Source organism: Schistocerca serialis, chromosome 2 (assembly GCF_023864345.2).
Source record: "Schistocerca serialis cubense isolate TAMUIC-IGC-003099 chromosome 2, iqSchSeri2.2, whole genome shotgun sequence".
Lineage (NCBI taxonomy): Eukaryota > Metazoa > Arthropoda > Insecta > Orthoptera > Acrididae > Schistocerca > Schistocerca serialis.
In genome coordinates, this window is record NC_064639.1 from 466,991,531 (window position 1) to 467,016,619 (window position 25,089).

General features: G+C 43.2%; 1 protein-coding gene across 3 annotated transcripts in view; it reads right to left on the reverse strand.

The window, feature by feature from the left end:
* Window positions 1–244: 244 nt before the first annotated feature.
* LOC126457379 (inositol polyphosphate multikinase) overlaps window positions 245–25,089 on the reverse strand; it is a 367,387-nt gene continuing 342,542 nt past the window's right edge. For all 3 annotated transcript variants that reach the window (XM_050093635.1, XM_050093636.1, XM_050093634.1), the window contains one exon: window positions 245–1,137. In XM_050093635.1, the coding sequence (XP_049949592.1) occupies window positions 443–1,137 (695 nt within the window). In that variant the 3' untranslated portion in view covers window positions 245–442. The remainder of the gene's footprint in view (window positions 1,138–25,089) is intronic.

Consider the following 25,089-nt stretch of genomic DNA (forward strand, 5'->3'; position numbering starts at 1 on the left):
CCTATTGCTTATGGTGGTTTCTCATCTCATATTTGAAACGTGCTCCTCATGTTAGTGAATATTTTGTCGATAAGCAATCAATTTTCCATTTACCACAAAATCACCGTGAATCAACAGACTGTAAAATATTCTTTAAAACACTGTCATCTTAGATTAAAAGCAATGTAAATGTTTCTTCTTGTATTAAAAAAACAAAATATTTTCCAGAGTACAAAAATATATTTTTTATTAAATATATATATCTCATATATAAAATAATGTAACAGGATATAAAAGAGCATATTGAACTATAAAATGCCATTTACAGAAAAATATGTAATATTAAAAATTTATTTATAAAGTGTACTCCAAATGTGATAAAAATTATTCGTATTAAGGAAAGAGTTCAATAGGTTTCAATGGCTTCAATCTCTACCATATTTCATAATCCAGTCATTTGATGTTAGCAGACTACTTCCTCAAGTAAGCTTTCAAAAACTTTAACAAGATTTTCAATCCCTTCCAAATAATTCACATCTGGATCACTCCCAACCCCTGGGAAAGCGTGTGCGAAGTCAATCATTTTAATTTTCACCCACGGCTCTCGTGTACCTCGCCTCTCAGCACTCAGTAAGTCCTCCAATTGGAATGTGTAATTTTCTTTCATTGATTGTAGATCTTTCTCATAATTATTTATAAGTGAATGTGTCCTACATATTTCTTCAAAACTTGGATGCCAGCTGTCATCGCTGAGGAAACTATTCTGCCTGGAAAGAGATGAAGTAGGTGTGCCAGATGCAGACGTACTGGCACTGCTGGAGCACGAGGACAGGCGCGTCGACCTATCTGGGAAAAATACAGATTGTCCAAGACGATCTGGTGTCAGTGGAGCTTCAAACAGTGGAGATGCAGGTGGACTGTTGAAACGGCCATTGGCACTACAGCTGGCTGACAGTGTTGGGCTGAGAGGGCGTGCCAGCCCCGTGCCCAATGTCTGGCGTAAACGTCTAGCATCATAAATCAGCAACAGAGAACTTGAATAGAACCGGTAGAGTCGCTGAGACCTGCACCAGCATAGGATACGCCACAGTCTTGCCACAAATTGCAACACTAAGTGTCTACTCAACCCCGAGTCAGCATTCAGGAACATACGGAATGCTGGAACAAATAATGACAAATAAATCCTCACAATGCAAAAATCGTAAGAGAGCACCTCTCTCTCTCTCTCTCTCTCTCTCTCTCTCTCTCTCTCTCTCTCATGGTGACTGCACAGCTTATGAACATTTAAAGAAAGTAATTTTTATGTGGCACGTAACAGCAGTCAATACGGAAACAAACAACATACTAACACATTTCACATGATTAATAACAGCATCTTATTATTTTATTTCGATTCCCCAGAGGCAATGATCCTATACCGGTTGCTAAATAATTCTTATGATGCCTGATCTGAAAAATTGAAACTGGTAGCAAACAGCTCGTGGCATGACATAAACATTACTTTCTTTAAAGACGCAGGAGCATTTACTAAATAGAGCAAGCATATTTTATCTTTTTGTCAACTGTCTAATTGGTTTTTGCAGATTAGACAATCTCACTCTACAGTAAACAGCTTCCAATTATTTTTAATGCTGGATACATGTATAGTATTTTACATGGTCTTCACTGGTTACTTTGGTTTCAACAAAATTCCAGTGGTCACTCTTAGTAATATATATCATCCATCCAAAAAGTTCCAAGACTGATTTTATTCCTGGCGGATAAGCAATGTCAGTTCAGTAACTATGGCAGCTTGAACTAACGATTTACAAAAAAAACTGTAAAAAGAGATCAAACTTTTAATGAAATGATTCATCTATAAGGAAGAAATATCCGACCCACCTCATTTGCTGTACATGTTATCAAGCATCATCAAAGGTACATAACATCAGATGTTTCTTTAATCTATTTGATTTATTACTTTCAGAGAAATCAATTCACAAAGCTTTTACTGATTTTCTCTTTTTCTTTCAAGTTTCATTCAAAAAGCATATTACTGCCAACACCTCATTTGCTTTCCTAGTACCTGCTATTCTTGAAATGTCATGGATTTAGTACTAAATTCAAAGGAAGTGTTTTTTGATCGTTAATCACATCAACTTTTTTTTTTTGTTTCATGCACAAAATAATAGGCATTGAAGACATTAAATTTCTGACACCTCATTTATTAGGTTGGTGCTCAAGTTCGTAGTGTTTTTGTTTGCATATTGGCATTCAGTTTGCTATGGGTTTATTAATCAACCGCCATTTTTGACTTTCAGTTTACTATTGCTATTTGAGTTAACATTAGTGACTCTTCACATTCAAGACGACCCTCGTGGTTTGACAAAGACTGTTTAAACGAATTAACCCACGATGCTCCATATAAATGTAGTTAAGAATTCTGATCATTCCACCATCTTGCGACAAGCAATGGGGAAGGTTGAAAAATCCGGTGCATGAGCACTGCATGCACTACACTAAAATCAAAAAATCTGTGGGGGGGGTCATATGTGCATCTCTGCTTGCTTATCATTAATTGGCTCATGAAAAACTGGTGATGACAAATAGTGTATTTATGATAACATAAGGAAAAGAAAAAAAATGGCTGAGCCCAAACAATGCAACTACTCCCTATACAAAGACCTGTGTGCATCAACAAAGGATAATGTTATGCATCTGGTGGAACAGTGACAGTGTGGTGTAGTATGAATTGCTTCCCTGGGGTGTAACCATCACTGCTGACAATTATTGTCGACAGCTGGGATGTCTTGCAGACGCAACCCAAGAAAAATGTCCAGGAAGAGTGTGTGAAGTGATACTGCTCCATGATGACCCCTGCCCATATTCTGCTACCAGACTGACAGAACACACTATACACCAGTTGGCTTGGGAAGTCATTCCACACCCACCTTTTTCACCTGATCATGCACTCTCACATTTTTATGCTTTCTGCTCTCTTTCATATAACCTTCAAGGAACTTCCTTTCTGGATGAAAAAGCGCTCCCAACATGGCTGAATGAAGTTCTTTGCCTCAAAACAATGCAATTTCTACAGTTGCGGAACTGAAAAGTTACCCCAGCATTGGCAAACTGTTATAAATTGTGGAGGACAATATATTATCGATGACTGAAGTCCCTGTTACGTGTATCTGTTGTCCTTATTAAACTTAAGGGAAAACGCTAGGAACTTATGCACCAACTCAAATCAGGAAGTAGCTGTTCATGAAATATTTCAATTATCCCTCAAATAACTAATTAGATTACTTATAAGCAACTGAATATTTTTGTTGCAAAACGTGACCTCACACTGGTCAATCTGATACTCCAATTCATTCATTTCCCACACTCCTCTTGGTTGGAAAATTCAGGCAAAAATCCATTGTTTAATTTATACGGAGTCTTTTTTCACTCTACTCAAATATGTGACCAAACAAAAGGTGTACATTTGACTTGTCAGTGTTAAATAGTGTATGTGCGACAGTAATTTGTCAATGATATGTAACAAATCACTGTATGATAAGAGAACATTAAATACTGTATTTATCTTAAAGTTGCTGAATTACTCCTTTAGAAGAGTTGCTAACTTATTACTAAGGTGTACCCACGGAATCTGTCAACTTACAGCTGCGACTTTTACTGACAGAAGTGTTTGACAGCCACAACTCACAATGTTTTGAAGATGAGAAAAACAATGGTGCATGGACACTTTACTGAAATGCAAAACACACACAATTCTGTTCTGGAAAAGGTCATCATGGGCAACGAGACTTGTTACGAATACATACCTGCCACAAAACAATAAAATGCAGAAATTCTCATGAGGGGTCAATACTTTGACAACATAACCAACATTAAAGTCAATGAGACATACGAGTTGAACAACATCCCAAAGAAGGACTTTTCTGACGTTTCACACGATTGTACGAAACTTTCTATGCATTGTACTCAAGTGGAGAGGGAGGGGGAGACTATGTATAACACCTGAAGCATTAAAATCACCATACTAACATTTCTTTATTTTTTTTTTATAAATCCAGTCTCTTAAACTTTTCGACTGACGGGATGTAGTAAGAACACTATAACTAACCAGCTGTTCCATACTAACAAGGAGGATGGACAGTATGACATTACCAACACCGGCTGGAAAAGTTATTACAATACTGAATTCAAATCATGAATAGGTGAAGCTGATACAGGTGTGATTCAGCAGGTAGCTCTCTGGCTTACTATGGACTACATCATTAGGAATTGTTATCTAAAATAGTTGTTATATGATGTGAATACACATGATAATCTAGTCTCAAAAACAGATATTACAGTGTATTATTTGTATGTGTTGGAGTGAAGTTTCTGCCATTTTCACAGCATTTACCAAATGTCTTAAGTGCGGACAAAACAATCTGAATCGACCCCAAACACCAATATATATATATATATATGCATCTGGTTTGCAGCAATTTTTACAGGCATGTTAACTTGGAATTCTACCTCACGAAAAACATTCTGCAGCAAAGTGTTTTAAAAGTGCCATTCCTGATATAAAATGATAGTTAGGCTTAACACACAATTCATGTTCCAATTAAAACTTTGTGTGTGCAAGACATGAATACTACCCTTTAAAATAGAACAATGAAATCATGTTACTGACAAATGGAAACAAGACAAGTTCATTCAAAAGATTTATAGAGGCTGTGGATTCAGATTACAAGAAATTAATGAATACTACCTGTGTAGTGCTGGGAAAAACTTCACCTGCATATGACACCTAATCTAAAAGGCACTTTAATTAGACACTGGTCCAATTAACTCCCGATCCAGAAGTACACGTCAGCTCTCAAACTGTACAATCCACCACTGGAAAATATTTTGACAATTACACACACTTTCAAAATCATGCAGGCAGCAAATGAGCACTTGAACAACTACAGTCATTATGGTCCAGGTGCCCATGAACATGAAATGCATGTAAAACCATTTCGTCATGATGGATCAATATTAAATATATCAATGGCCTCTGAAAAGCCAGTCCTATTCCATCATCATGTACAGCAGGGAATTCCATCATTCCCAGACTGCTTCACACCACATGCATATTGCTGGTCACACTCACTGCATCCATTGTGGAAAGGATGGACATCTCCAAACAGTCTGCTGTAAACTGTCAAGACTATTACATTGAGTTACGTGCATGCATCAAGGAACGGGGTGTGAGCTTCAGGCAACAGGTTCCCCCAGGTGACCTTTTTGCTAACAAGCTACTCCCAGGTGACCTTTTTGCTAACAAGCTATTTCTAAGCAAAACAATTCTGAACAAAGATGACGGTTTCCAGATGGACACAGTAGCTACAGCTTTCTCCGTAAACCTCCACGTTTATGCACATATAAGTTCCCCAGAATGTGTCAATTCACAATTGCCACAAACTACTAGGAAATCACATGGTTGATAATGCTATTTGTTACTAAAAGTCACTCAGCCAGGAACGTTTTCGGTCTGATTGCCTTCTTGTTTGGATTCTCCATCAATGATGAAGTTAAGGTTGTCTCTAACACAGTTCTCTTCCAGGAACTTACTGATCTTTGTGTCACATTCACACCAATAATCAACCCTGGCCAGGGTGCACCACAGTTTTCCAGGTTCTTATCTCTTTGCAACCAGATTCAGTGCCCCATTTCTGCCCAACATAGCACATATCAGTTCCTTATGGATAGCCTTTAAAGAGGAACTCTGTCAATTCTACAAAGCTAGGCTGATTGAATACGTTAAAACAAGTGCCTGTGCCATGCTGCTGCTAACAGTCAAGAAATCCAGTGGCTTCCTCCCTCTATGCAACGATTTTACATCAACAGTCAGTGTCCAGCCTCACACAGAAACCTATCCTAAGCCACATCCAGAAAACCACATCATAACACTTGTCAAATGGCAATATTTTTCAACTGACCTTGCTGACACATATTTGCAAATACCACTGGATGAGGAGTCACAAAACATCGAACTTATCAATGCTCCCTTCACCTTGTTCCAATGCAACTGTTGCCTTTCTGGATCTCTTCAGCTCCTGCAATCTTCATACGTAACTAGAACAATTAACCATATCTCCAACCACATGCCCTACGTACATGACTTAACTGTCAAAGGCACTATACATCAAGAACACCAACTGCAAAACCATTGTGCACTATTTATTACATTACTGGCTTAGATAAATGGCAGTTTTCCAGGATTACATGGAACATCTCATGCATTTGCTAAACAAAAAAGGGATTAGCCCACTGATCGCAACTTGACAGCTATCAACAAACTTATAAGAGCTGCAAGATTTGTTTGGAAAAGTGAATTATTATTCAAAAGTTCCTCTTACAATTGTCCCATAGCATCCAACCACTCAACCAGTTGCAAAAATAGGTGTTCAGTAAAGGTGGACAGCTGCCTACAAGCACACCTTCGCACAGTTAAAAGCATATGCTGTGCTTAGCACTCTGCCTTACACTATAACATCCACTGGTTCTGGCTGTGGATGCCTTTGGGTGTGTCATTGGAGCAGTACTGGCATATAGAAATGACGACGGTACTGAACAATCTATCACGTATGCATCAAAGATGCTGATACTGAAAAGCTACTGACAGACAGAGAAGAAGGAAGTATTGGTTATATTTGCATTTACGAAGTTCTGTGTTTACCTATTCAGGACTACAGTTCACTTTAATCCTAGATCACAAAGTGCTGGTAGCCACACTCTAGTCTTCCAGAACGAACAGCACACCTCCAACACTTGGCACTTTTCCTGAGCTCCTGCAGATATGTTGCTATGTACAAGGCAATAGCACAATATGCAAATACAGGCAATCTAATATGCCTTTCCCTGTGACCAGACCCAGCCTTTGACCAGCAGTAAATCTTGTGTTTCCACATAGGTGCAGAAAGGACACACACATTTTAAGGGCTGCCCTTGAAGGCTGCATCTCTGCAGACATGGACAGCAAACTGATCTTATGACAAGTAATGCACTATATGCTCCAAGGGCAGCAAACACCAATTTCAAAACACCAAAATCAAGAGCTCCAGACTTGGCATACATCTACCACCATCGGTCAGTAATCAGCAATATCCTCCAAACAGATGCTGAGGCAGGTGAACATCATGTTGTCATCCCGTCCACCCTGCGACATTCGTGTTTTACAACTACTTCATCACAGGCATGGGGGAAAGAACAAGTGACAGCTCTAGTGAGATGACACATTCACTAGCCAAGCTTAAACAGGATTGCAGAAGCCATAGTGCACAGCTGTTCAGTCAGTACCTGCCATAAGGCAGCACCACCCCAATTTTTCATATGACCCCCACCACAACCTTGGGACCAAATTCATTTGAACTTAGTGGGCCCATTTGTAGGCTATATGTGGCTGATAGTCATGGATAACTTCTTTACGTACCCTTATGTGGTCCACCACCACAGAAGCCACAATAAATACACTGCTGGAAATGGAAAAAAGAACACATTGACACCGGTGTGTCAGACCCACCATACTTGCTCCGGACACTGCGAGAGGGCTGTACAAGCAATGATCACACGCACGGCACAGCGGACACACCAGGAACCGCGGTGTTGGCCGTCTAATGGCGCTAGCTGCGCAGCATTTGTGCACCGCCGCCGTCAGTGTCAGTCAGTTTGCCGTGGCATACGGAGCTCCATCGCAGTCTTTAACACTGGTAGCATGCCGCGACAGCGTGGACGTGAACCGTATGTGCAGTTGACGGACTTTGAGCGAGGGCGTATAGTGGGCATGCGGGAGGCCGGGTGGACGTACCGCCGAATTGCTCAACACGTGGGGCGTGAGGTCTCCACAGTACATCGATGTTGTCGCCAGTGGTCGGCGGAAGGTGCACGTGCCCGTCGACCTGGGACCAGACCGCAGCGACGCACGGATGCACGCCAAGACCGTAGGATCCTACACAGTGCTGTAGGGGACCGCACCGCCACTTCCCAGCAAATTAGGTACACTGTTGCTCCTGGGGTATCGGCGAGGACCATTCGCAACCGTCTCCATGAAGCTGGGCTACGGTCCCGCACACCGTTAGGCCGTCTTCCGCTCACGCCCCAACACCGTGCAGCCCGCCTCCAGTGGTGTCGCGACAGGCGTGAATGGAGGGACGAATGGAGACGTGTCGTCTTCAGCGATGAGAGTCGCTTCTGCCTTGGTGCCAATGATGGTCGTATGCGTGTTTGGCGCCGTGCAGGTGAGCGCCACAATCAGGACTGCATACGACCGAGGCACACAGGGCCAACACCCGGCATCATGGTGTGGGGAGCGATCTCCTACACTGGCCGTACACCACTGGTGATCGTCGAGGGGACACTGAATAGTGCACGGTACATCCAAACAGTCATCGAACCCATCGTTCTACCATTCCTAGACCGGCAAGGGAACTTGCTGTTCCAACAGGACAATGCACGTCCGCATGTATCCCGTGCCACCCAACGTGCTCTAGAAGGTGTAAGTCAACTACCCTGGCCAGCAAGATCTCCGGATCTGTCCCCCATTGAGCATGTTTGGGACTGGATGAAGCGTCGTCTCACGCGGTCTGCACGTCCAGTACGAACGCTGGTCCAACTGAGCCGCCAGGTGGAAATGGCATGGCAAGCCGTTCCACAGGACTACATCCAGCATCTCTACGATCGTCTCCATGGGAGAATAGCAGCCTGCATTGCTGCGAAAGGTGGATATACACTGTACTAGTGCCGACATTGTGCATGCTCTGTTGCCTGTGTTTCTGTCAGTGTGATCATGTGATGTATCTGACCCCAGGAATGTGTCAATAAAGTTTCCCCTTCCTGGGACAATGAATTCACGGTGTTCTTATTTCAATTTCCAGGAGTGTATGTTACTCCAGACTCTACCAGTCAAAGGGGTTCCCCAAATTACAGTATTGGGCAATGGGCTCCATTTCACGTAACAGTTTTCATACAATTCTGCCCACCAAATAACATGGAACACCATTTTAGTCCACAATTTCAGCCAGCCTGCAATGGCAAAGCGGAGCATGCAGTGCAGAGATTTAAGTAGCAAATGCTAAGCAATGGGAACCATTATTACAAAATGAGCACTCATACTTTTCCTGAGCAAGTTCAGAAAGACTACCATCCAAGATCTTAGGCTGGCAGAACTCCTCTATGGGGACCAACCATGAATGGTCCTTTTCCTAGCCTCACAGCCCCGGGAATCCTGAACCTGGTACTCAGGGTGATACTCGCTGGGAACAGTAGTGTGGTCACACTTCTCTTAGACCAAAAGAAATGTACACCAGCAACAGTGGTTAAGACCCATGGCTACATCATGCCAGTCAACACACAAAAAGATTTTGAGTGCCATCATACAAAACACCTCTGCCACACCTAAATCATCACCAGCAGTACACTTTGAACTGGAAAGTCCACCACTGTCAGTTCCAGAACTTCACAGATATAATTTGCACCGATTAAAACCAGCGGCAATTTCATTAGACACAGACATAAAGATGGAGATCTCCACACAGTATCTGCAACCACAGCCAGAAATGCCCATATCGATACATCTCATTATAATGCCAGATGCTCCCAGCTTCTCACACCAGCCATCAAGCTTAAGTGCCTGGGCACCAACCATAGCACCAGTTTACCTGCTGAAATATTGTCCAAGGTGGTTCCGATCATAAGCATCAGTTTCCGATGGGAGAGATCTTTGCCTCCACTTCTATTATGTCCTAGGTTCTCTCCTTCTGTATTGCTCATTAGGCTTGCTTTATGTGCAGTGTTGTCTTCACTTGTTAAGTTCCTCATTATTTACCTCCTGTTCAAAATTCGCAGACTGCTGTTGATGACAAACTGGTTAGTCCGGCCTCACTCTCACCTTTTTTTTGTTCTCGACTTTCAGTTACTAAACTGCCTTCTATGAAAAATACCTAGAACAGATAGTTAGGAACCCTAATCATGATGGAGATCTATTGGATCTAAAGGCAATAAACAGATTTGACCTCAGGATGTCCACATCGAAACTGGTATAAATGACCATGATGCATTTGTGCCAACAATCATTACCAAAGTACAAAGGATAACTAAAACAAATAGAAAGATGTATACGTTCAGTAAAAGACAAAAACTCAGTAGTTTCATATCTGAATGAAGAACCTTGAAAGTTACAGCACAGGTCAGGAGCATGTAGAGGAACTATGGCTCAAGTTTAGAAGAATACTGTGGTTGACCAAGCACTGGATAGTTATGTACACAGCAGAACAGTTCATAATGGGAGAGAGCCTCCATGGTAAACAGTCACTGTAAAGAAACTTCTAAAGAAGCAGAGGCTACTGCATTATAGGTGTGAAACAAAGTGTGGGGCTGTAGATAGAGAGATGCTGAATGAAAAGTGTTGAGTGTCAAGAGATCAATGCCTTCAATATTGTCAAATGGTATTTTACAAAACCCAAATAAATTCTGGTCATATGTAAAGGCTCCTAGTGGCACCAAAGTTAGTGTCCAGTCACTAGCAAATGAGACAGGAATTGAAATTGAGGGTAGCAAAGCAAAGCAAAGCTGAAATGCTCAACTCCATTTTCAAATGTTCCTTTACAAAGGAAAACTCAGGAGAATCGTCCCAATTTAATCTTTGTACCACTGAAAAGATGGATGAAATAAGTATTAGTGTCAGTGGTATTGAGAAACACCAGAAATCATAAAAATTGAACAAAGCTCCAGGGTTCAACGGAATCTGTCAGATTCTATACTGAATCTGTGGCTCAATTAGCCCCTCTTCTAACTACACTAGACTCACTAATCCGGTCATTCCTGGTGCTTATGGGTGCCGGATTAATGAGTGTCTGAAATCTATTTTATTCATTTTTTTTTTTTTTTTATTTTGAAAACATAGGGGATATAGTGTACTGTACTTCATTAAACCGAACAATACAATTTTAAAACACAGAGGATATGCTTTATTAAATCAAAAAATACATTAATTTTCAAAGGAAACTTAGTCCTTGAGTGTATACTGTACATAATTATACGGTCGTATCACTCACCATGAAACATGTCCCTAATTTTTAACTGTCGCAATGATGATACACGACAGTGGCATGCTTTATCACACAACCGCTTCACAAGCATTACATCGGTACGGCAGGCAGCCTCAGCACCAGCAGTTGAGAAATCTTCATGCTCTCTCCTCCTGTGTCCTATTCTTCATCACTTTCATCATTACATTTTTCAAACTTTTGATTACTACTTCATCTGTTATAGTTCGGCCCATATCAGTTTTCCTCATTCAGCCACTTAGTAACATCTTCATAATCAATTTCTGCTCCTCCTGGAAGTTTGTGGAACATGTCAGTGTACAAAGTAATTGATAATTCCGAATTGACTGGCTCATTGCTGTCACTCACTACTGGATCCAACTCAGCATCAATAGATGGCCACAATTTTCTGCAACTCTTCATTATGGTAGTGCTCTCCACTTTACCCCATGCTTCGGTTGTGTGGAAAACAACACCACATATGTTAATTGTTTTCCATACCTTCAGCATAGTCTCTATGGAGTCTTTTTCACTTTCGTTCAGCAAGGAGACAAGAAGTGAATGTCGATACTGACATTAGACTGATTCCAAAATTCCCTAGTCCATGGGCTGAATTACGGCTGTCACACTCGGTGGGAGAGAGTGCTTATATACCATCAGACTTTAGAGAAACATCTGAAGGATGACTGGAAGCATCATCAATTATAAGGATAGCTTTCAGTGGAAGCTATTTCTTCTTTAGCTCTTTTCTCACTGCTGGTACAAACGTTTGGTTTCTGTTGCTTGTACCCATGAGTTTCCTCCTCGTTCTTCACAGCTAATGTTTTTGAAGGAAGCATCTTGTAAAAAGAGTCCTGTTTCATCAGCATTATACATGGCATCAGCAGTTAAATCATCTTCCTCTATTATCTTCCACATCTTGCTTACAAACTCATCAGCATTCTTATCGTTAGCTGAGCGACTTTCCCCAGTGACTGTCAGCTGCCGAATGCCAAAACAAGTTACTACTGCCAAGTTGTTTGTTACATGTAGCTGCTTTTTCCTTTATAACCAGGCCACTGACTGGAATTCCTTTACTGTGTTGTTGTATGAACTACCTATAAACAGCTACGTCCAGTTCTCCATTCTCACTCTTTCGCATAACCTTCCATTTTCCCAACTCACTATCCATTTGTGTTGAGCATTGTTGAATAAAATCGATCTTTCTTTTTGATGTCATAAATAGTTGCTCATCCAACACTGAACTCAGCAGCAATGGTTTTCTATGAAGAACCTCGATTTAACTTATAATAATTCATTGTTCCCATGTTTTTGGATGTGCACCAGATAACAGAGACCAGACTACTGAGTACTGAGGGCCAATTAGCAAGAGTCTACTGTATTATCTGTCATAGATAAAATCAGTTGTCAGTTCTTGGGGAAAAAAAAGGCAGGTCTATAGAAGGGTACTAGAAGTGATGCATAAAAATACTGTCCAATATCCTTGACATCAATTTGTTGTACATCGCAGAAAATATTCTAAGCTCAAAGGCACTGAGGTATCGTGAACAGAATGACCTCAATACCAACCAGTATGGATTCCAAAAACATCAATCATGTAAAACCCAACTTGCACTCTTCTCACATGACATACTGAAAGCTTTGGCGCAAGGCAATCAGGTAAATGCAGTAGTTCTCGATTTCCGAAAAGCATTTGACTCAGTACCCCCCCCCCCCCCCCCCACACACACACACTTTCTGTCAAAAATATCATCATGCGGGGTACCAAGAGAAATTTGTGACTGGGTTGGGGACTTTTTAGTAGGGAGGACACAGCATGTTATCTTGGATGGAGAGTCACTGTCAAATGTAGAAGTATCTTCAGGTGTGCCCCAGGGAAGTGTGTTGGGACCCTTGCTGTTCATGTTGCATATTAATGACCTCACAGACAATATTAATAGCAACCTCAGACTTCTTACAGATGACACAGTTATCTATAATGAAGTACTATCTGAAAGAAGCTGCATAAATATTCCGTCAGATCTTGATAAGATTTCAAAGTGGTGCAAAGACTGGCAACTTGTTTTAAATATTCAGAAACGTAACATTATGCACTTCACAAAACGAAAAAATGTAGTATCCTGTGACTATTATTTCAATTAGTCACTTTTGGAATCGGCCAACTCACACTAATACCTGGGTGTAACACTTTGCAGGGATATGAAATGGAACGATCACACAGGCTCGGTCATGGGTAAAACAGATAGCAGACTTTGGTTGGTTGATTTAAAGGGGGGGGGGGGGGGGGCGCAAACTGCTACGTCATCGGTATCTCGTTCTGATTAAAACAATTCCACAAGGGTGGAAGTAAAATAATCATGACATACAAAACACAGCTTTAAGAAAGGAGAAAACCACAAGAATGACAGAAGGGCAACAAACACTAAAATGGACAAAATCAGAGAAGAAAACCACAGAGAGATGCAAGAAACATGTAGACGAGATCAAAACAAGGCAGCAGATTATCATGGCTAGCTGACCATGAAAATAAAAAGGAGAAGCCAGCCTTTCTATAACACATTAAAACCTCCACCCTAAAAGCACTACGGCGGAGGACACAAAGGGACGAAGGACTTGCACTAAAACTTAGATAATCATCATCATCATCATCATCATTTAAGACTGATTATGCCTTTCAGCGTTCAATCTGGAGCATAGCCCCCTTATACAGTTCCTCCATGATCCCCTATTCAGTGCTAACATTGGTGCCTCTTCTGATGTTAAACCTATTACTTCAAAATCATTCTTAACCGAATCCAGGTACCTTCTCCTCAGTCTGCCCCGACTCCTCTTACCCTCTACTGCTGAATCCATGAGTCTCTTGGGTAACCTTGCTTCTCCCATGCGTGTAACATGACCCCACCATCTAAGCCTGTTCGCCCTGACTGCTACATCTATAGAGTTCATTCCCAGTTTTTCTTTGATTTCCTCATTGTGGACACCCTCCTGCCATTGTTCCCATCTACTAGTACCTGCAATCATCCTAGCTACTTTCATATCCGTAACCTCAACCTTATTGATAAGGTAACCTGAATCCACCCAGCTTTCGCTCCCATACAACAAAGTTGGTCGAAAGATTGAACGGTGCACAGATAACTTAGTCTTGGTACTGACTTCCTTCTTGCAGAAGAGAGTAGATCGTAGCTGAGCGCTCACTGCATTAGCTTTGCTACACCTCGCTTCCACTTCCTTCACTATGTTGCCATCCTCTGAGAATATGCATACTAAGTACTTGAAACCGTCCACCTGTTCTAACTTTGTTCCTCCTATTTGGCACTCAATCCGTTTATATTTCTTTCCCACTGACATTACTTTCGTTTTGAAGATGCTAATCTTCATACCATAGTCCTTACATTTCTGATCTAGCTCTGAAATATTACTTTGCAAACTTTCAATCGAATCTGCCATCACAACTAAGTCATCTGCATATGCAAGACTGCTTATTTTGTGTTCACATATCTTAATCTCACCCAGCCAGTCTATTGTTTTCAACATATGATCTATAAATAATATGAACAACAGTGGAGACAGGTTGCAGCCTTGTCTTACCCCTGAAACTACTCTGAACCATGAACTCAATTTTCCGTCAACTCTAACTGCTGCCTGACTATCCATGTAAAGACCTTTAATTGCTTGCAAAAGTTTGCCTCCTATTCCATAATCTTGTAGAACAGACAATAACTTCCCCCTAGGAACCCGGTCATATGCCTTTTCTAGATCTATAAAGCATAGATACAATTCCCTGTTCCACTCATAACACTTCATTATTTGCCGTAAGCTAAAGATCTGGTCCTGACAGCCTCTAAGAGGCCTAAACCCACACTGATTTTCATCCAATTGGTCCTCAACTAATACTCGCACTTTCCTTTCAACAATACCTGAGATTTTACCCACAACGCTGATTAACGAGATACCTCTGTAGTTGTTACAATCTTTTCTGTTTCCATGTTTAAAGATTGGTGTGATTACTGCTTTTGTCCAGTCTGATGGAATCTGTCCTGACTCCCAGGCCATTTCAATTATCCTGTGTAGCCATTTAAGACCTGACATTCCACTGTATTTGATGAGTTCCAACTTAATTTCATCCACCCCAGCCGCTTTATTGCACTGCAATCTATTGACCATTTTTTCCACTTCCTCAAATGTGATCCTATTTCCATCATCATTCCTATCCCATTCTACCTCGAAATCTGAAACATTACTGATCGCATTTTCACCTACATTGAGCAACTCTTCAAAATATTCCCTCCATCTGCCCAAGGCATCCACAGGATTCACCAGCAGTTTTCCTGACCTGTCCAAAATACTTGTCATTTCCTTCTTACCTCCCTTTCGAAGACTGCTAATTACACTCCAGAATGGTTTTCCAGCAGCTTGACACATAGTCTCCAACCTGTTTCCAAAGTCTTCCCATGATTTCTTCTTGGATGCTGCAATTATCTGTTTGGCTTTGTTTCTTTCTTCAACATAACTTTCTCTGTCTACCTGGGTTCTGGTATGTAGCCATTTTTGATACGCCTTCTTTTTCCTTTTACAGGCTGCCTTGACTGTATCATTCCACCAAGCTGTTTGCTTCATCCTACTTTTACACACTACTGTTCCAAGACATTCTTTAGCCACTTCTAGTACTGTGTCCCTGTACCTTGTCCATTCCTTTTCCAATGACTGTAATTGACTACACTCAACTAACTGGTACCTTTCTGAGATTGCTGTTATGTACTTGTGCCTGATTTCCTTATCCTGAGGTTTCTCCACTCTTATCCTCCTACATATGGACCTGACCTCCTGCACTTTCGGCCTCACAATCCCAATTTCACTGCAGATTAAATAATGATCAGTGTCATCAAAGAATCCCCTGAATACACGTGTGTCCCTCACAGCCTTCCTGAATTCCTGATCTGTTATTATATAGTCAATGGCAGATCTGGTTCCCCTGCCTTCCCAAGTATACCGGTGAATGTTCTTATGTTTAAAAAAGGAGTTTGTGATTACTAAGCCCATACTGGCACAGAAATCCAAGAGTTGTTTCCCGTTCCTGTTGGCCTCCATATCCTCTCCAAATTTACCCATAACCTTTTCATACCCTTCTGTTCGATTTCCAATCCTGGCGTTAAAATCACCCATGAGCAGAACACTGTCCTTGTCCTTTACTCTAACAACTACATCACTGAGTGCCTCATAAAAACTATCCATCCTATATTGATCTGTCCCTTCACAATGCGAATATACTGACACAATCCTAATTTTCTTGCTAGACACTGTCAAATCTATCCACATCAGTCGTTCGTTTACATACCTTATTGCAACTACACTGGGTTCCATTTCTTTCCTGATGTAAAGCCCTACACCCCATTGTGCTATTCCTGCTTTGACTCCTGACAGGTAGACCTTGTATTCTCCCACTACCTCTTCTTTCTCACACCTTACCCGAATGTCACTAACAGCTAAAACATCCAGCCTCATCTTACTTGCAGCCTCTGCCAGCTCTACCTTCTTCCCAGAGTAGCCCCCATTGATATTAATAGCTCCCCATCTCATTACCATTTGTTTGCCAAGTCGTATCTTAGGAGTCCCTGGTTTGTCAGTTAGAGGTGGGACTCCGTCACCTCCAAAGGTCCGAGGCATTTTGCTCTGATTGTTGCCAGCATCATATTTAAAGTACCAGGGAAGCAGGTTGCTAGCCTTACTTGCCCCGAGTCCCATTGGGTTTTACCCCTAACGGCTGAGGGACTAACCGGTGGATTTGGTAGTCTTTGCCGTATGAGCACAAAGGTGACCACGACTCAGAATATGTCCGAGATGCCCAGCCTTATTCCAAAGTAACTGGTATCCCGACTGTCGGGACCACTTACTTGGCCACTCATACGTTGCCCGTGGTTCATGAAGTAGGACATGACTACAGGAACCCAGCTTAGATCAAATGATAAAACCCATCCTCACGAATAAAATGTAAAACTAAAGCTGCTGCTGAGGCATTGTCGCCCAACACCGAAGGTATGGTGCTGGGAAAGTTAAAAGTCCACCGCAGAGTAGCTAAAAATGGGCAGTCCAGCAAAAGGTGTACGACCATCATTTGTGAGACACAGTGACACCAAGGTGGGTCCTCGCGATGGAGGAGGTAACCATGCATTAGCCACATATGGCCAATAAAGAGCCGGCAGACAACAATTTATTCCCTGTGAGAGGACCACATGGAAGACTTCCACACATTTGTAGTCTCCTTAATGACACGCAGTTTGTTGTGTGTACTGTTATGCCATTCTGTCTCCCTAAGCCATTTCCGCACTGTCTGTCTGGCCAGCCTGTCAGCAATTTCGTTGCCTGGGATTCTGACGTGTCCTGGGGTCCACTCAAACGCCACTGAACTACGGGACCTTTCCAGGGCATAGATGGACTCCTGGATGGATGCTACCAAAGGATGGCGAGGGTAGCACTGGTCGATACCTGGTAGGCTGCTCAAGGAGTCAGTACACAGAAGAAATGACTCCCCAGGGCATGAACGGATGTGCCCAAGAGCACGAGATGTGGCCACCAGCTCTGCAGTGAAAACACTGCAGCCATCTGGCAAGGAGTGTTGTTCAATATGTCCTCCATGAACATATGCAAAGCCTATGTGACCATCAGCCATCATGCTGTCAGTGTAAACCATTTCATGGCCACAGTGCACGTCGAGAATCGAGAGGAAGTGATAGCAGAGAGCTGCAGGGTTAACGGAGTCCTTAGGGCCATATGAAAGGTCCAGAAAAATCTGTGGCCTTGGTGTACACCACATAGGTGTATGTGAATGGACCTCGAGGAGGGTTGGTAATGGGAAGGACTCCCGTTCACATTGAAGGAACCAGACGCGAACATCAAATTCAGATGCGCAGGAGAAAGCAGTTGTGCATGGCTAACCCTCAATGGAAGGACTCTGGCCTCCACTAGGACACTGGTCATCGGACTTGTTCTAAAACCCCATCACTAGGCGAACGCCGCAGTGGTGCATTGGGTCGAGAAAACACAATGCTGAGGGTACCACCAAACTATAAACCACACACCCATATTCAAATCGGGATTGAACAAGGGCTCTGTAGAGGTGCAGCAGCGTAGAGCGATCTGCACCCCAGTTGGTGTTGCTCAGGCAGTGGAGGATATTGAGATGCTGCAAGCACTTCCACTTATGCTGATGAAGGTGAGGAAGCCAAGTCAATCATGTACCGAAAACCTGTCCTAAGAATTGATATGTCTCCACTACAGTGAGTGGATCATCATAAAGGTAAAGTTCTGGTTCTGGATGAATGGTAAGACGCCGACAGGAGTGTATGATACATGACTTAGCAGCCAAAAAATGGAAGCTGTACACGAGAGCCCATGATTGCACCTTGTGGATGGCTCCCTGTAGGTGCCACTCAGCAACACCACACCAGTACTGGAGCAGCAGTATGAAGTGCAGAAGCCGTCTGCATACAGAGAGGGTGAGACAGATGGCCCTACAGCTGCTGCTAGGCCATTAATGGCCGCTAAAAATAGTGATACACTCAAGACAGAGCCCTGCGGGACTCCATTCTCCTGGATATCGGGGAACTATGGAAGGCACCAACTTAGACACACAAAGTACAGAGCGACAGGAAATTTTGGATAAAAATCGGGAGCGGGCCTTGGAGACCCCAGTCATACCATGTGGCAAGGATATGATGTTGCCAGATGGTGTCACATGCTTTGCATAGATAAAAAAAGACGGCAACAAGGTGTTGGGGTCTGGAAAAGGCTGTTCCGATGGCAGACTCGAGGGACACAAGATTATCAGTGGTAGAGCACCCCTGGCGGAAGTCACCATGACATGGAGTCCGTAGGCCACGTGACTCCAGGACCCAACCCAACTGCCAACACACCATAAATTCCAGCAGCTTACAAAGAACGTTGGTGAGGCTGATGGGCCGATAGATATCCACAGCAAGTGAGTTTTTACTGGGTTTGAGCACTGCAACGATGGTGCTCTTCCGCCATCGCGATAGAAAGCCCCATCACATCAGATCCGGTTGAAGACGACAAGGAGATGGCGCTTGTAGTAAGGCAAGAGATGTTTAGTCATCTGACTGTGGATCCGATCAGGCCCAGGAGCTGTGTCGGGGCAATGTGCAAGTGAGCTGAGAAGCTCCCACTCCATAAATCGGGCGTTATAGGGTTCACTGTGACATGTAGTGAATGAGAGGACTTTCCTTCCCATCCCCCGTTTGAGGGTGAAAAAGGCTGGGTGTAGTTCTCCGACGCACAGGCTCGGGCATAGAACTCGGCAAAGTGCTCAGCAAAATGCTCGGCAATCGTGTTTGCGTCAGTACATAGCACACTCTTTAATTGTCTCAGTGACTTCCAGCAACCACCAAGGGACTGTCTTTCGCCGGGTGCACCCTAAAGAGTGAGGGATTGCAGTTTCTGCTGCAAAAACAATTGTGGCAGTCACCTGCTCAGCCATCACATCGATGTTACCTTGTGGGGGAGATTCAATGGTGACATCAGAGGTGAAAGTTTCCCAGTCCTCCTTATTTAAAGCCCATCTGGGCAGGCATCCATGGGCCTGACACCGGGGCAGTGAGAAGAAGATGGGGAAGTGGTCACTATCACACAGGTCGTGATGTGCTCTCCTGTGGATAGATGGGAGAAGTCCTGGGCTGCAAATTGATAAATCAATGGCCGAGTAACTAGCTCAAGCCGCACTGGAATGTTGCGGCCCCAGTATTTAAGAGGCAGAAGTCAAACCGAGACAGTGAAGTTTCGACATCTCTGCCTCGGCAAGTAAGCACCACGTTACCCTACAAGGGTTTATGGGCATTAAAACTTCTCAAAAGTAGGAAAGGTTTAGGGAGTTGATCAATCAGTGCAGCTAATACATTCAGGGGTACAGCACCATCTGGAGGAAGATATACATTGCAGACAGTTATTTCTCACATCGTCCGTATTCTGACAGCCAAAGCTTCAAGTGGGGTTTGAAGGGACAAAGGTTCACTACAGACTGAGTTTAGGACATGAACAAACACCTGACACTATTATAGTCGTTACAGTTCCCGTAATATCCCTTATAGCCATGGAGGGCAGGGTTCCGCATAGTCAGGAACCAGGTTTCTTGGAGGGCGATGGAGAAAGCAGGTGTAAACCTTAGCAGTTGCCGTAGCTCAGCCAGGCGGTGGAAAAAACAGCCGAAATTCCACTGGAGGATGATGACGACATGAGACTGGGAAGGCATGGAACACTCAATGGGGCAGTTTTTGCCTCAGAGTCACCTTGCTGCCACCAACTTTTTTCCTGAGCAGTCTATATCCATTGTGTCTGAGCGTCTGGCGAGAACTAGCTCCTCAGCAGGCGCCTGAATCTCAACCTCGTCCTCAGACAACAGAACTTTAGGTAGCAGTGTGGGTGCCAGCACAAGTTCCTTGTTCTTGGGGGTCTTCATTTTAGATTTCTTGTGCTGTTCCCTGGGTTTCTCTGGCTGGGAGGACTTCACTGGCTCAGCTTCTGAGACACAGGATGAGCATGAAGCCCTATGACCATCTGCTTTTGGGCTCTTTAGCCACTGGTGGGTGTCACCTTTCCCACTAGCAGAAACCTGAGAAGGGAGTGGCCCAAAGGACCCCTTCCTAGCGAGAGGAGCCGAAGAAGCCTTATGCTTGGCGGGTGTTGCTCCCGAAGTAGGTGGTGCCAGAGCAAGAGGGAGGGAAATGCACCCCCACCATCAATGGGGCAGGTGTAGTCTCTTGGTTCTGAGAGACTGCAGGGATTCGAGGAACTGACAGGGCGACAACTGTTCTCGTAGCGGCGGTTTATGAGGAAGTCATAGCCACAGGTTGTAAGCATTCAAATTTCCTCTTAGGCTCAGTGTAGGTCAGACGGTCCATGGTCTTATATTCCATGATTTTCCTCTCTTTCTGTAAAATCCTGCAGTCTGGTGAGCAAGATGAATGATGCTCTCTGCAGTTAACACAGATGGGAGGTGGGGCATAGCGAGTATTGGGATGGGATGCATGTCCACCATCTCGACTTGTGATGCTGGAAGTACAGCAGGAAGACATATGGCCGAACTTCCAGCACTTAAAGCACCGCTCTGGGGTGAGGGATACATGGCTGGACATCACAATGGTAGACCATCACCTTGACCTTCTCGGGCAATGTGTCACCCTTTAAGGCCAAGATGAAGGCACCAGTGGCAACCTGGTTATCCCTTGGACCCATATGGACGCACCAGATGAAATGAACACCTCGCCGCTCTAAATTGGAGTGCAGCTCGTCGTCAGACTGCAAAAGAAGGTCCCTGTTGAATATGATAACCTGGACCATATTTAAACTCTGGCAGTTTATGCCTCAGGGTCACCTGCTGCCACCAACTTTTTTGCCTGAGCAGTCCATATCCATTGTGTCTGAGCGTCTGGCGAGATCTAGCTCCTCAGCAGGTGCCTGAATCTCAACCTCGTCCTCAGACACAGAGCTTGTAGGTAGCAGTGGTGACAGAAACATCCCCCAACTTGCCACAAGCGAGTAATGCCCGTGACTGGGCAGAGGATGCTGTTTATATCAAAACTGACCCAAAGCGTATTTTGGACACGCCCTCCACCTCCTCAAACTTGTCCTCTAAATGCTCCACAAAAAACTGAGGCTTCAAGGACATGAAAGATTCCCCATCAACTCTCGTACATATCAGGTACCAAGGCGAATAAGCTTCACTGCCATCCTTAGCGTGGCATTCCTCCCGTGGGTTGGCCAGGGAGGGCAACGACTTGGGGTCATATTTCTTAGCACTGAAGTTAGACTTTGCCCGCTTACAGACTGCTGGCGGCGGACCACCAGCAAGAGATGACGTACTACGCTTCATGGCATGTCATCCGCATTGATGCCACCCACTCTGACCAGAGGACCTCCCCACGGGCCCCATCCTGCCACAGCAAATGCCACCTGGCAGGATGGCCCTCGCTGGGAGTGCCGATGCCCCAGGATGACGGGCATCTACTCCTTGGCATACGTGGGGAGTTAACAGCACAGGCATCAGCACAGCAATCCCTGTGTTGTCAGGGGGCTATAACCAACAAGATACCTGGCAGCCCCACCACAACGGACTGGCTATCGTGTTGGATGAGGTGCAAAGAAGTCCATGGTCATCGTCAGCACAGAAAGTGATACTAATTAGTGCGTGGTGGAAAGGAAGGTGTCCTCGCCCAAGAGATGGAGAAAGAGGGGACTGCAATGCGACGATGAGAAAGAGGGGACTGCAATGTGACGATGAGAAAGCAGGCTAAAGATCTCGATGCACGATGGACACAATGCACAACTTAAGGCGCCCTTCGCCAATTGACTCACTCTTCAGGAAAATTTTGAAAACTGGCTGTCAAACCCTACAGGGGGCCGTCACAAAGGCCGAAACGTGTGAGACTCCTTTTAGTGGCCTCTTACGACAGGCAGGAATACCTCGGCCTAATCTAACACCCAGACCTACAAGGGGTAGGGGGCAGACTTCAGGTTATCGGTAGAATGCTGGGAAAGCACAGTGGACATTCTTACATATCACTCATACAACCTGTTCTACAATATTGCTCAAATGTGTGGAACCCATACCAAATAGGACTAACAGAGGATATTGAATGTATACGGAGAAGGGCAGCATGAACTGTCACAGGTTCGTTTGATCTGTGGGAGAGTGTCACAGAAACTGAAGGAAGTGAACTGGAAGACTCTTAACAGTATTTCAAGAACTGGCTCCAGCTTTAAATGATGACTCTAGAAATATACTAAAACACTCTATATATCACTCACATAGGGATCTTGAGGATAAAATTAGAATAATTACTGCACAGACAGAGGCATTCAGACAATCATTCTTACTATGCTCCATATGTGAATAGAATGGGAAGAAACCATTATAACTGGTACAATGGGGCATACCCTTCGCTATGAATCTCACAGTGGCATGCAGATGTAGATGAAATGAGCAAAAATAAATTAATAGTTCGAATTCTGGGGACAGTTTTTTTATTGCCTTCCGCATTTGCCTCATGTTGACATTTTTCTTACCAACTGTCATGTAATTTGGCAGTTCCTTGCAATGATGAAATTGTTCTCGATGATTTCATGTGAAATATGGAATGTTGATCATGGTGTCAGACTGATCTGTCATACAGCCCACGGTAAAACGTGGTGGGAAGGACAATAAATGTGCACACAAAATATTGCTTGTTGCAACAGACTAACAATTTATTTGCTGTGATTTATGTTATTCATGTGAGTAAGCTGAAAGTTCACGAATGTGAACTGCTACAATATTAACAGCTTGAGTCCACTGAGGTCCACAATGACTGTTTACCCAATTTTTGATACATTTATGTCTATTTTTCATCAAACAAACAATTTATTTTTCCCACACAATATGATTTTCTTGCATGCTGACCCCCAGTATTTCAAGATTACTGTCAAGTTAGAAACTAAACTAACTGTTACTTTCATTACATCATCATGTTATTGACTACACAAATTTCACTGTTAATCCACCATATTAAGGGTACATTTAAGCTGCAGCCATGCTGCGGACACATTCCATTTTGTTGCCTGCAGGGAACCTTGTTGCATTTACGCTGCAGCCTTGGGTTCACACAGCATCTCACTTTCCTGCTAGAAGCCTTTGCCCTGCACCTGCCTTGCTCACATTACTAATTGAGGAATTACTTGCAGTTTGTGAAGCAAACTATGTTCTACGCAACGTCTGATGACAATGATAGTGGCTCTTTCTTGCCACAAGTGTTGTTACTGACAACGAGAAAGGAGATGAGGTATGGACACTCCATTTAAATACAGATCATCCACACTGCAGATAGTTTCACAAGTCATAACAGCACCTCAAAAATTATTCAGAGCACTTTTTCAGGTAGTTACGAATGTCTTAAATTTTCCAGTTAATTTTAAACATTATTGAACCAGAATATTTTATATAAAGATTCAACTCAAAATTATTATCATAATTGTGTTTATGATTCATAGGCCTACTCACTCTAATATAGTACTTAGTTGTTGTTTTTTTTATCCACATGTACTTCATTCACCACATTTCTCACCCTTAGATTTTCATGCTGATATTCTAATGACCACTGCATGCCTTTATGCCTTAAGTCAAAGGTTTATAGGACTGTAGTATGCCCAGTCACACTTTATGGGTTGGAATGTTGGCCAATGACAACGAAGCATGAGCAGGATCTCCACGTGATGGAAACGCATATGCTCCTATGGTCCCTTGGTCTTACCCGATCTGACCATCCAACAGACGTCAAAGTTCGACAGTGACTTGGAGCTGCACCCACCACAGACAAACTACGGGAAAGCAGGCTAAGATGGTATGGACACGTCATGCACAGTAAAGCAGACTTGGTGGCAAGAACAACTATGCACCTAGACATAAATGGCCAACGACCTCGTGGCAGATGCAAAACAGAATGGACGGACCGTGGAATTTATCAATGCCACATATGAAGATGCCCTCGACAGACCAAAATGGAGGCAGATGTGCCAACAAGCAGACCCTGCTAGCTCATGATGAACATGAATAATAAGAAGAAGAAGAAGAAGAAGAGAAAGAAAAAGAAGAAGAATTCTAATGAAAAAAGAATACAATAACAGAAACAGACAAACTAATTACCAAAAATTATTACATGTAATATTACTGACCAGGAAGCACTTACGATTTCTGTATGCCTCTCGTCCTAGATAGCTCTGTATCCAAAAGCAGCTGAAATATGTTCCTCTTTGATAATCATTACTTACAGTTCTCACAACATAACTACCTGCATATGTTGATTTCATTGGTAGGATACTGGGAAGTAACACACGAACACTCTCGATAGATTACTTATAAAGTTTCAAGTGCCAATATTAAGTGCAAGAATCTGAGAATATGCTACTGGTCCCTGCAGCTCTTGCAGTAATCACAAAGGTAACATTAATTTAGTAACTGCTCACACAGTGGCATTTAAGAAGTAATTTTTCCCACATTACTCACCTT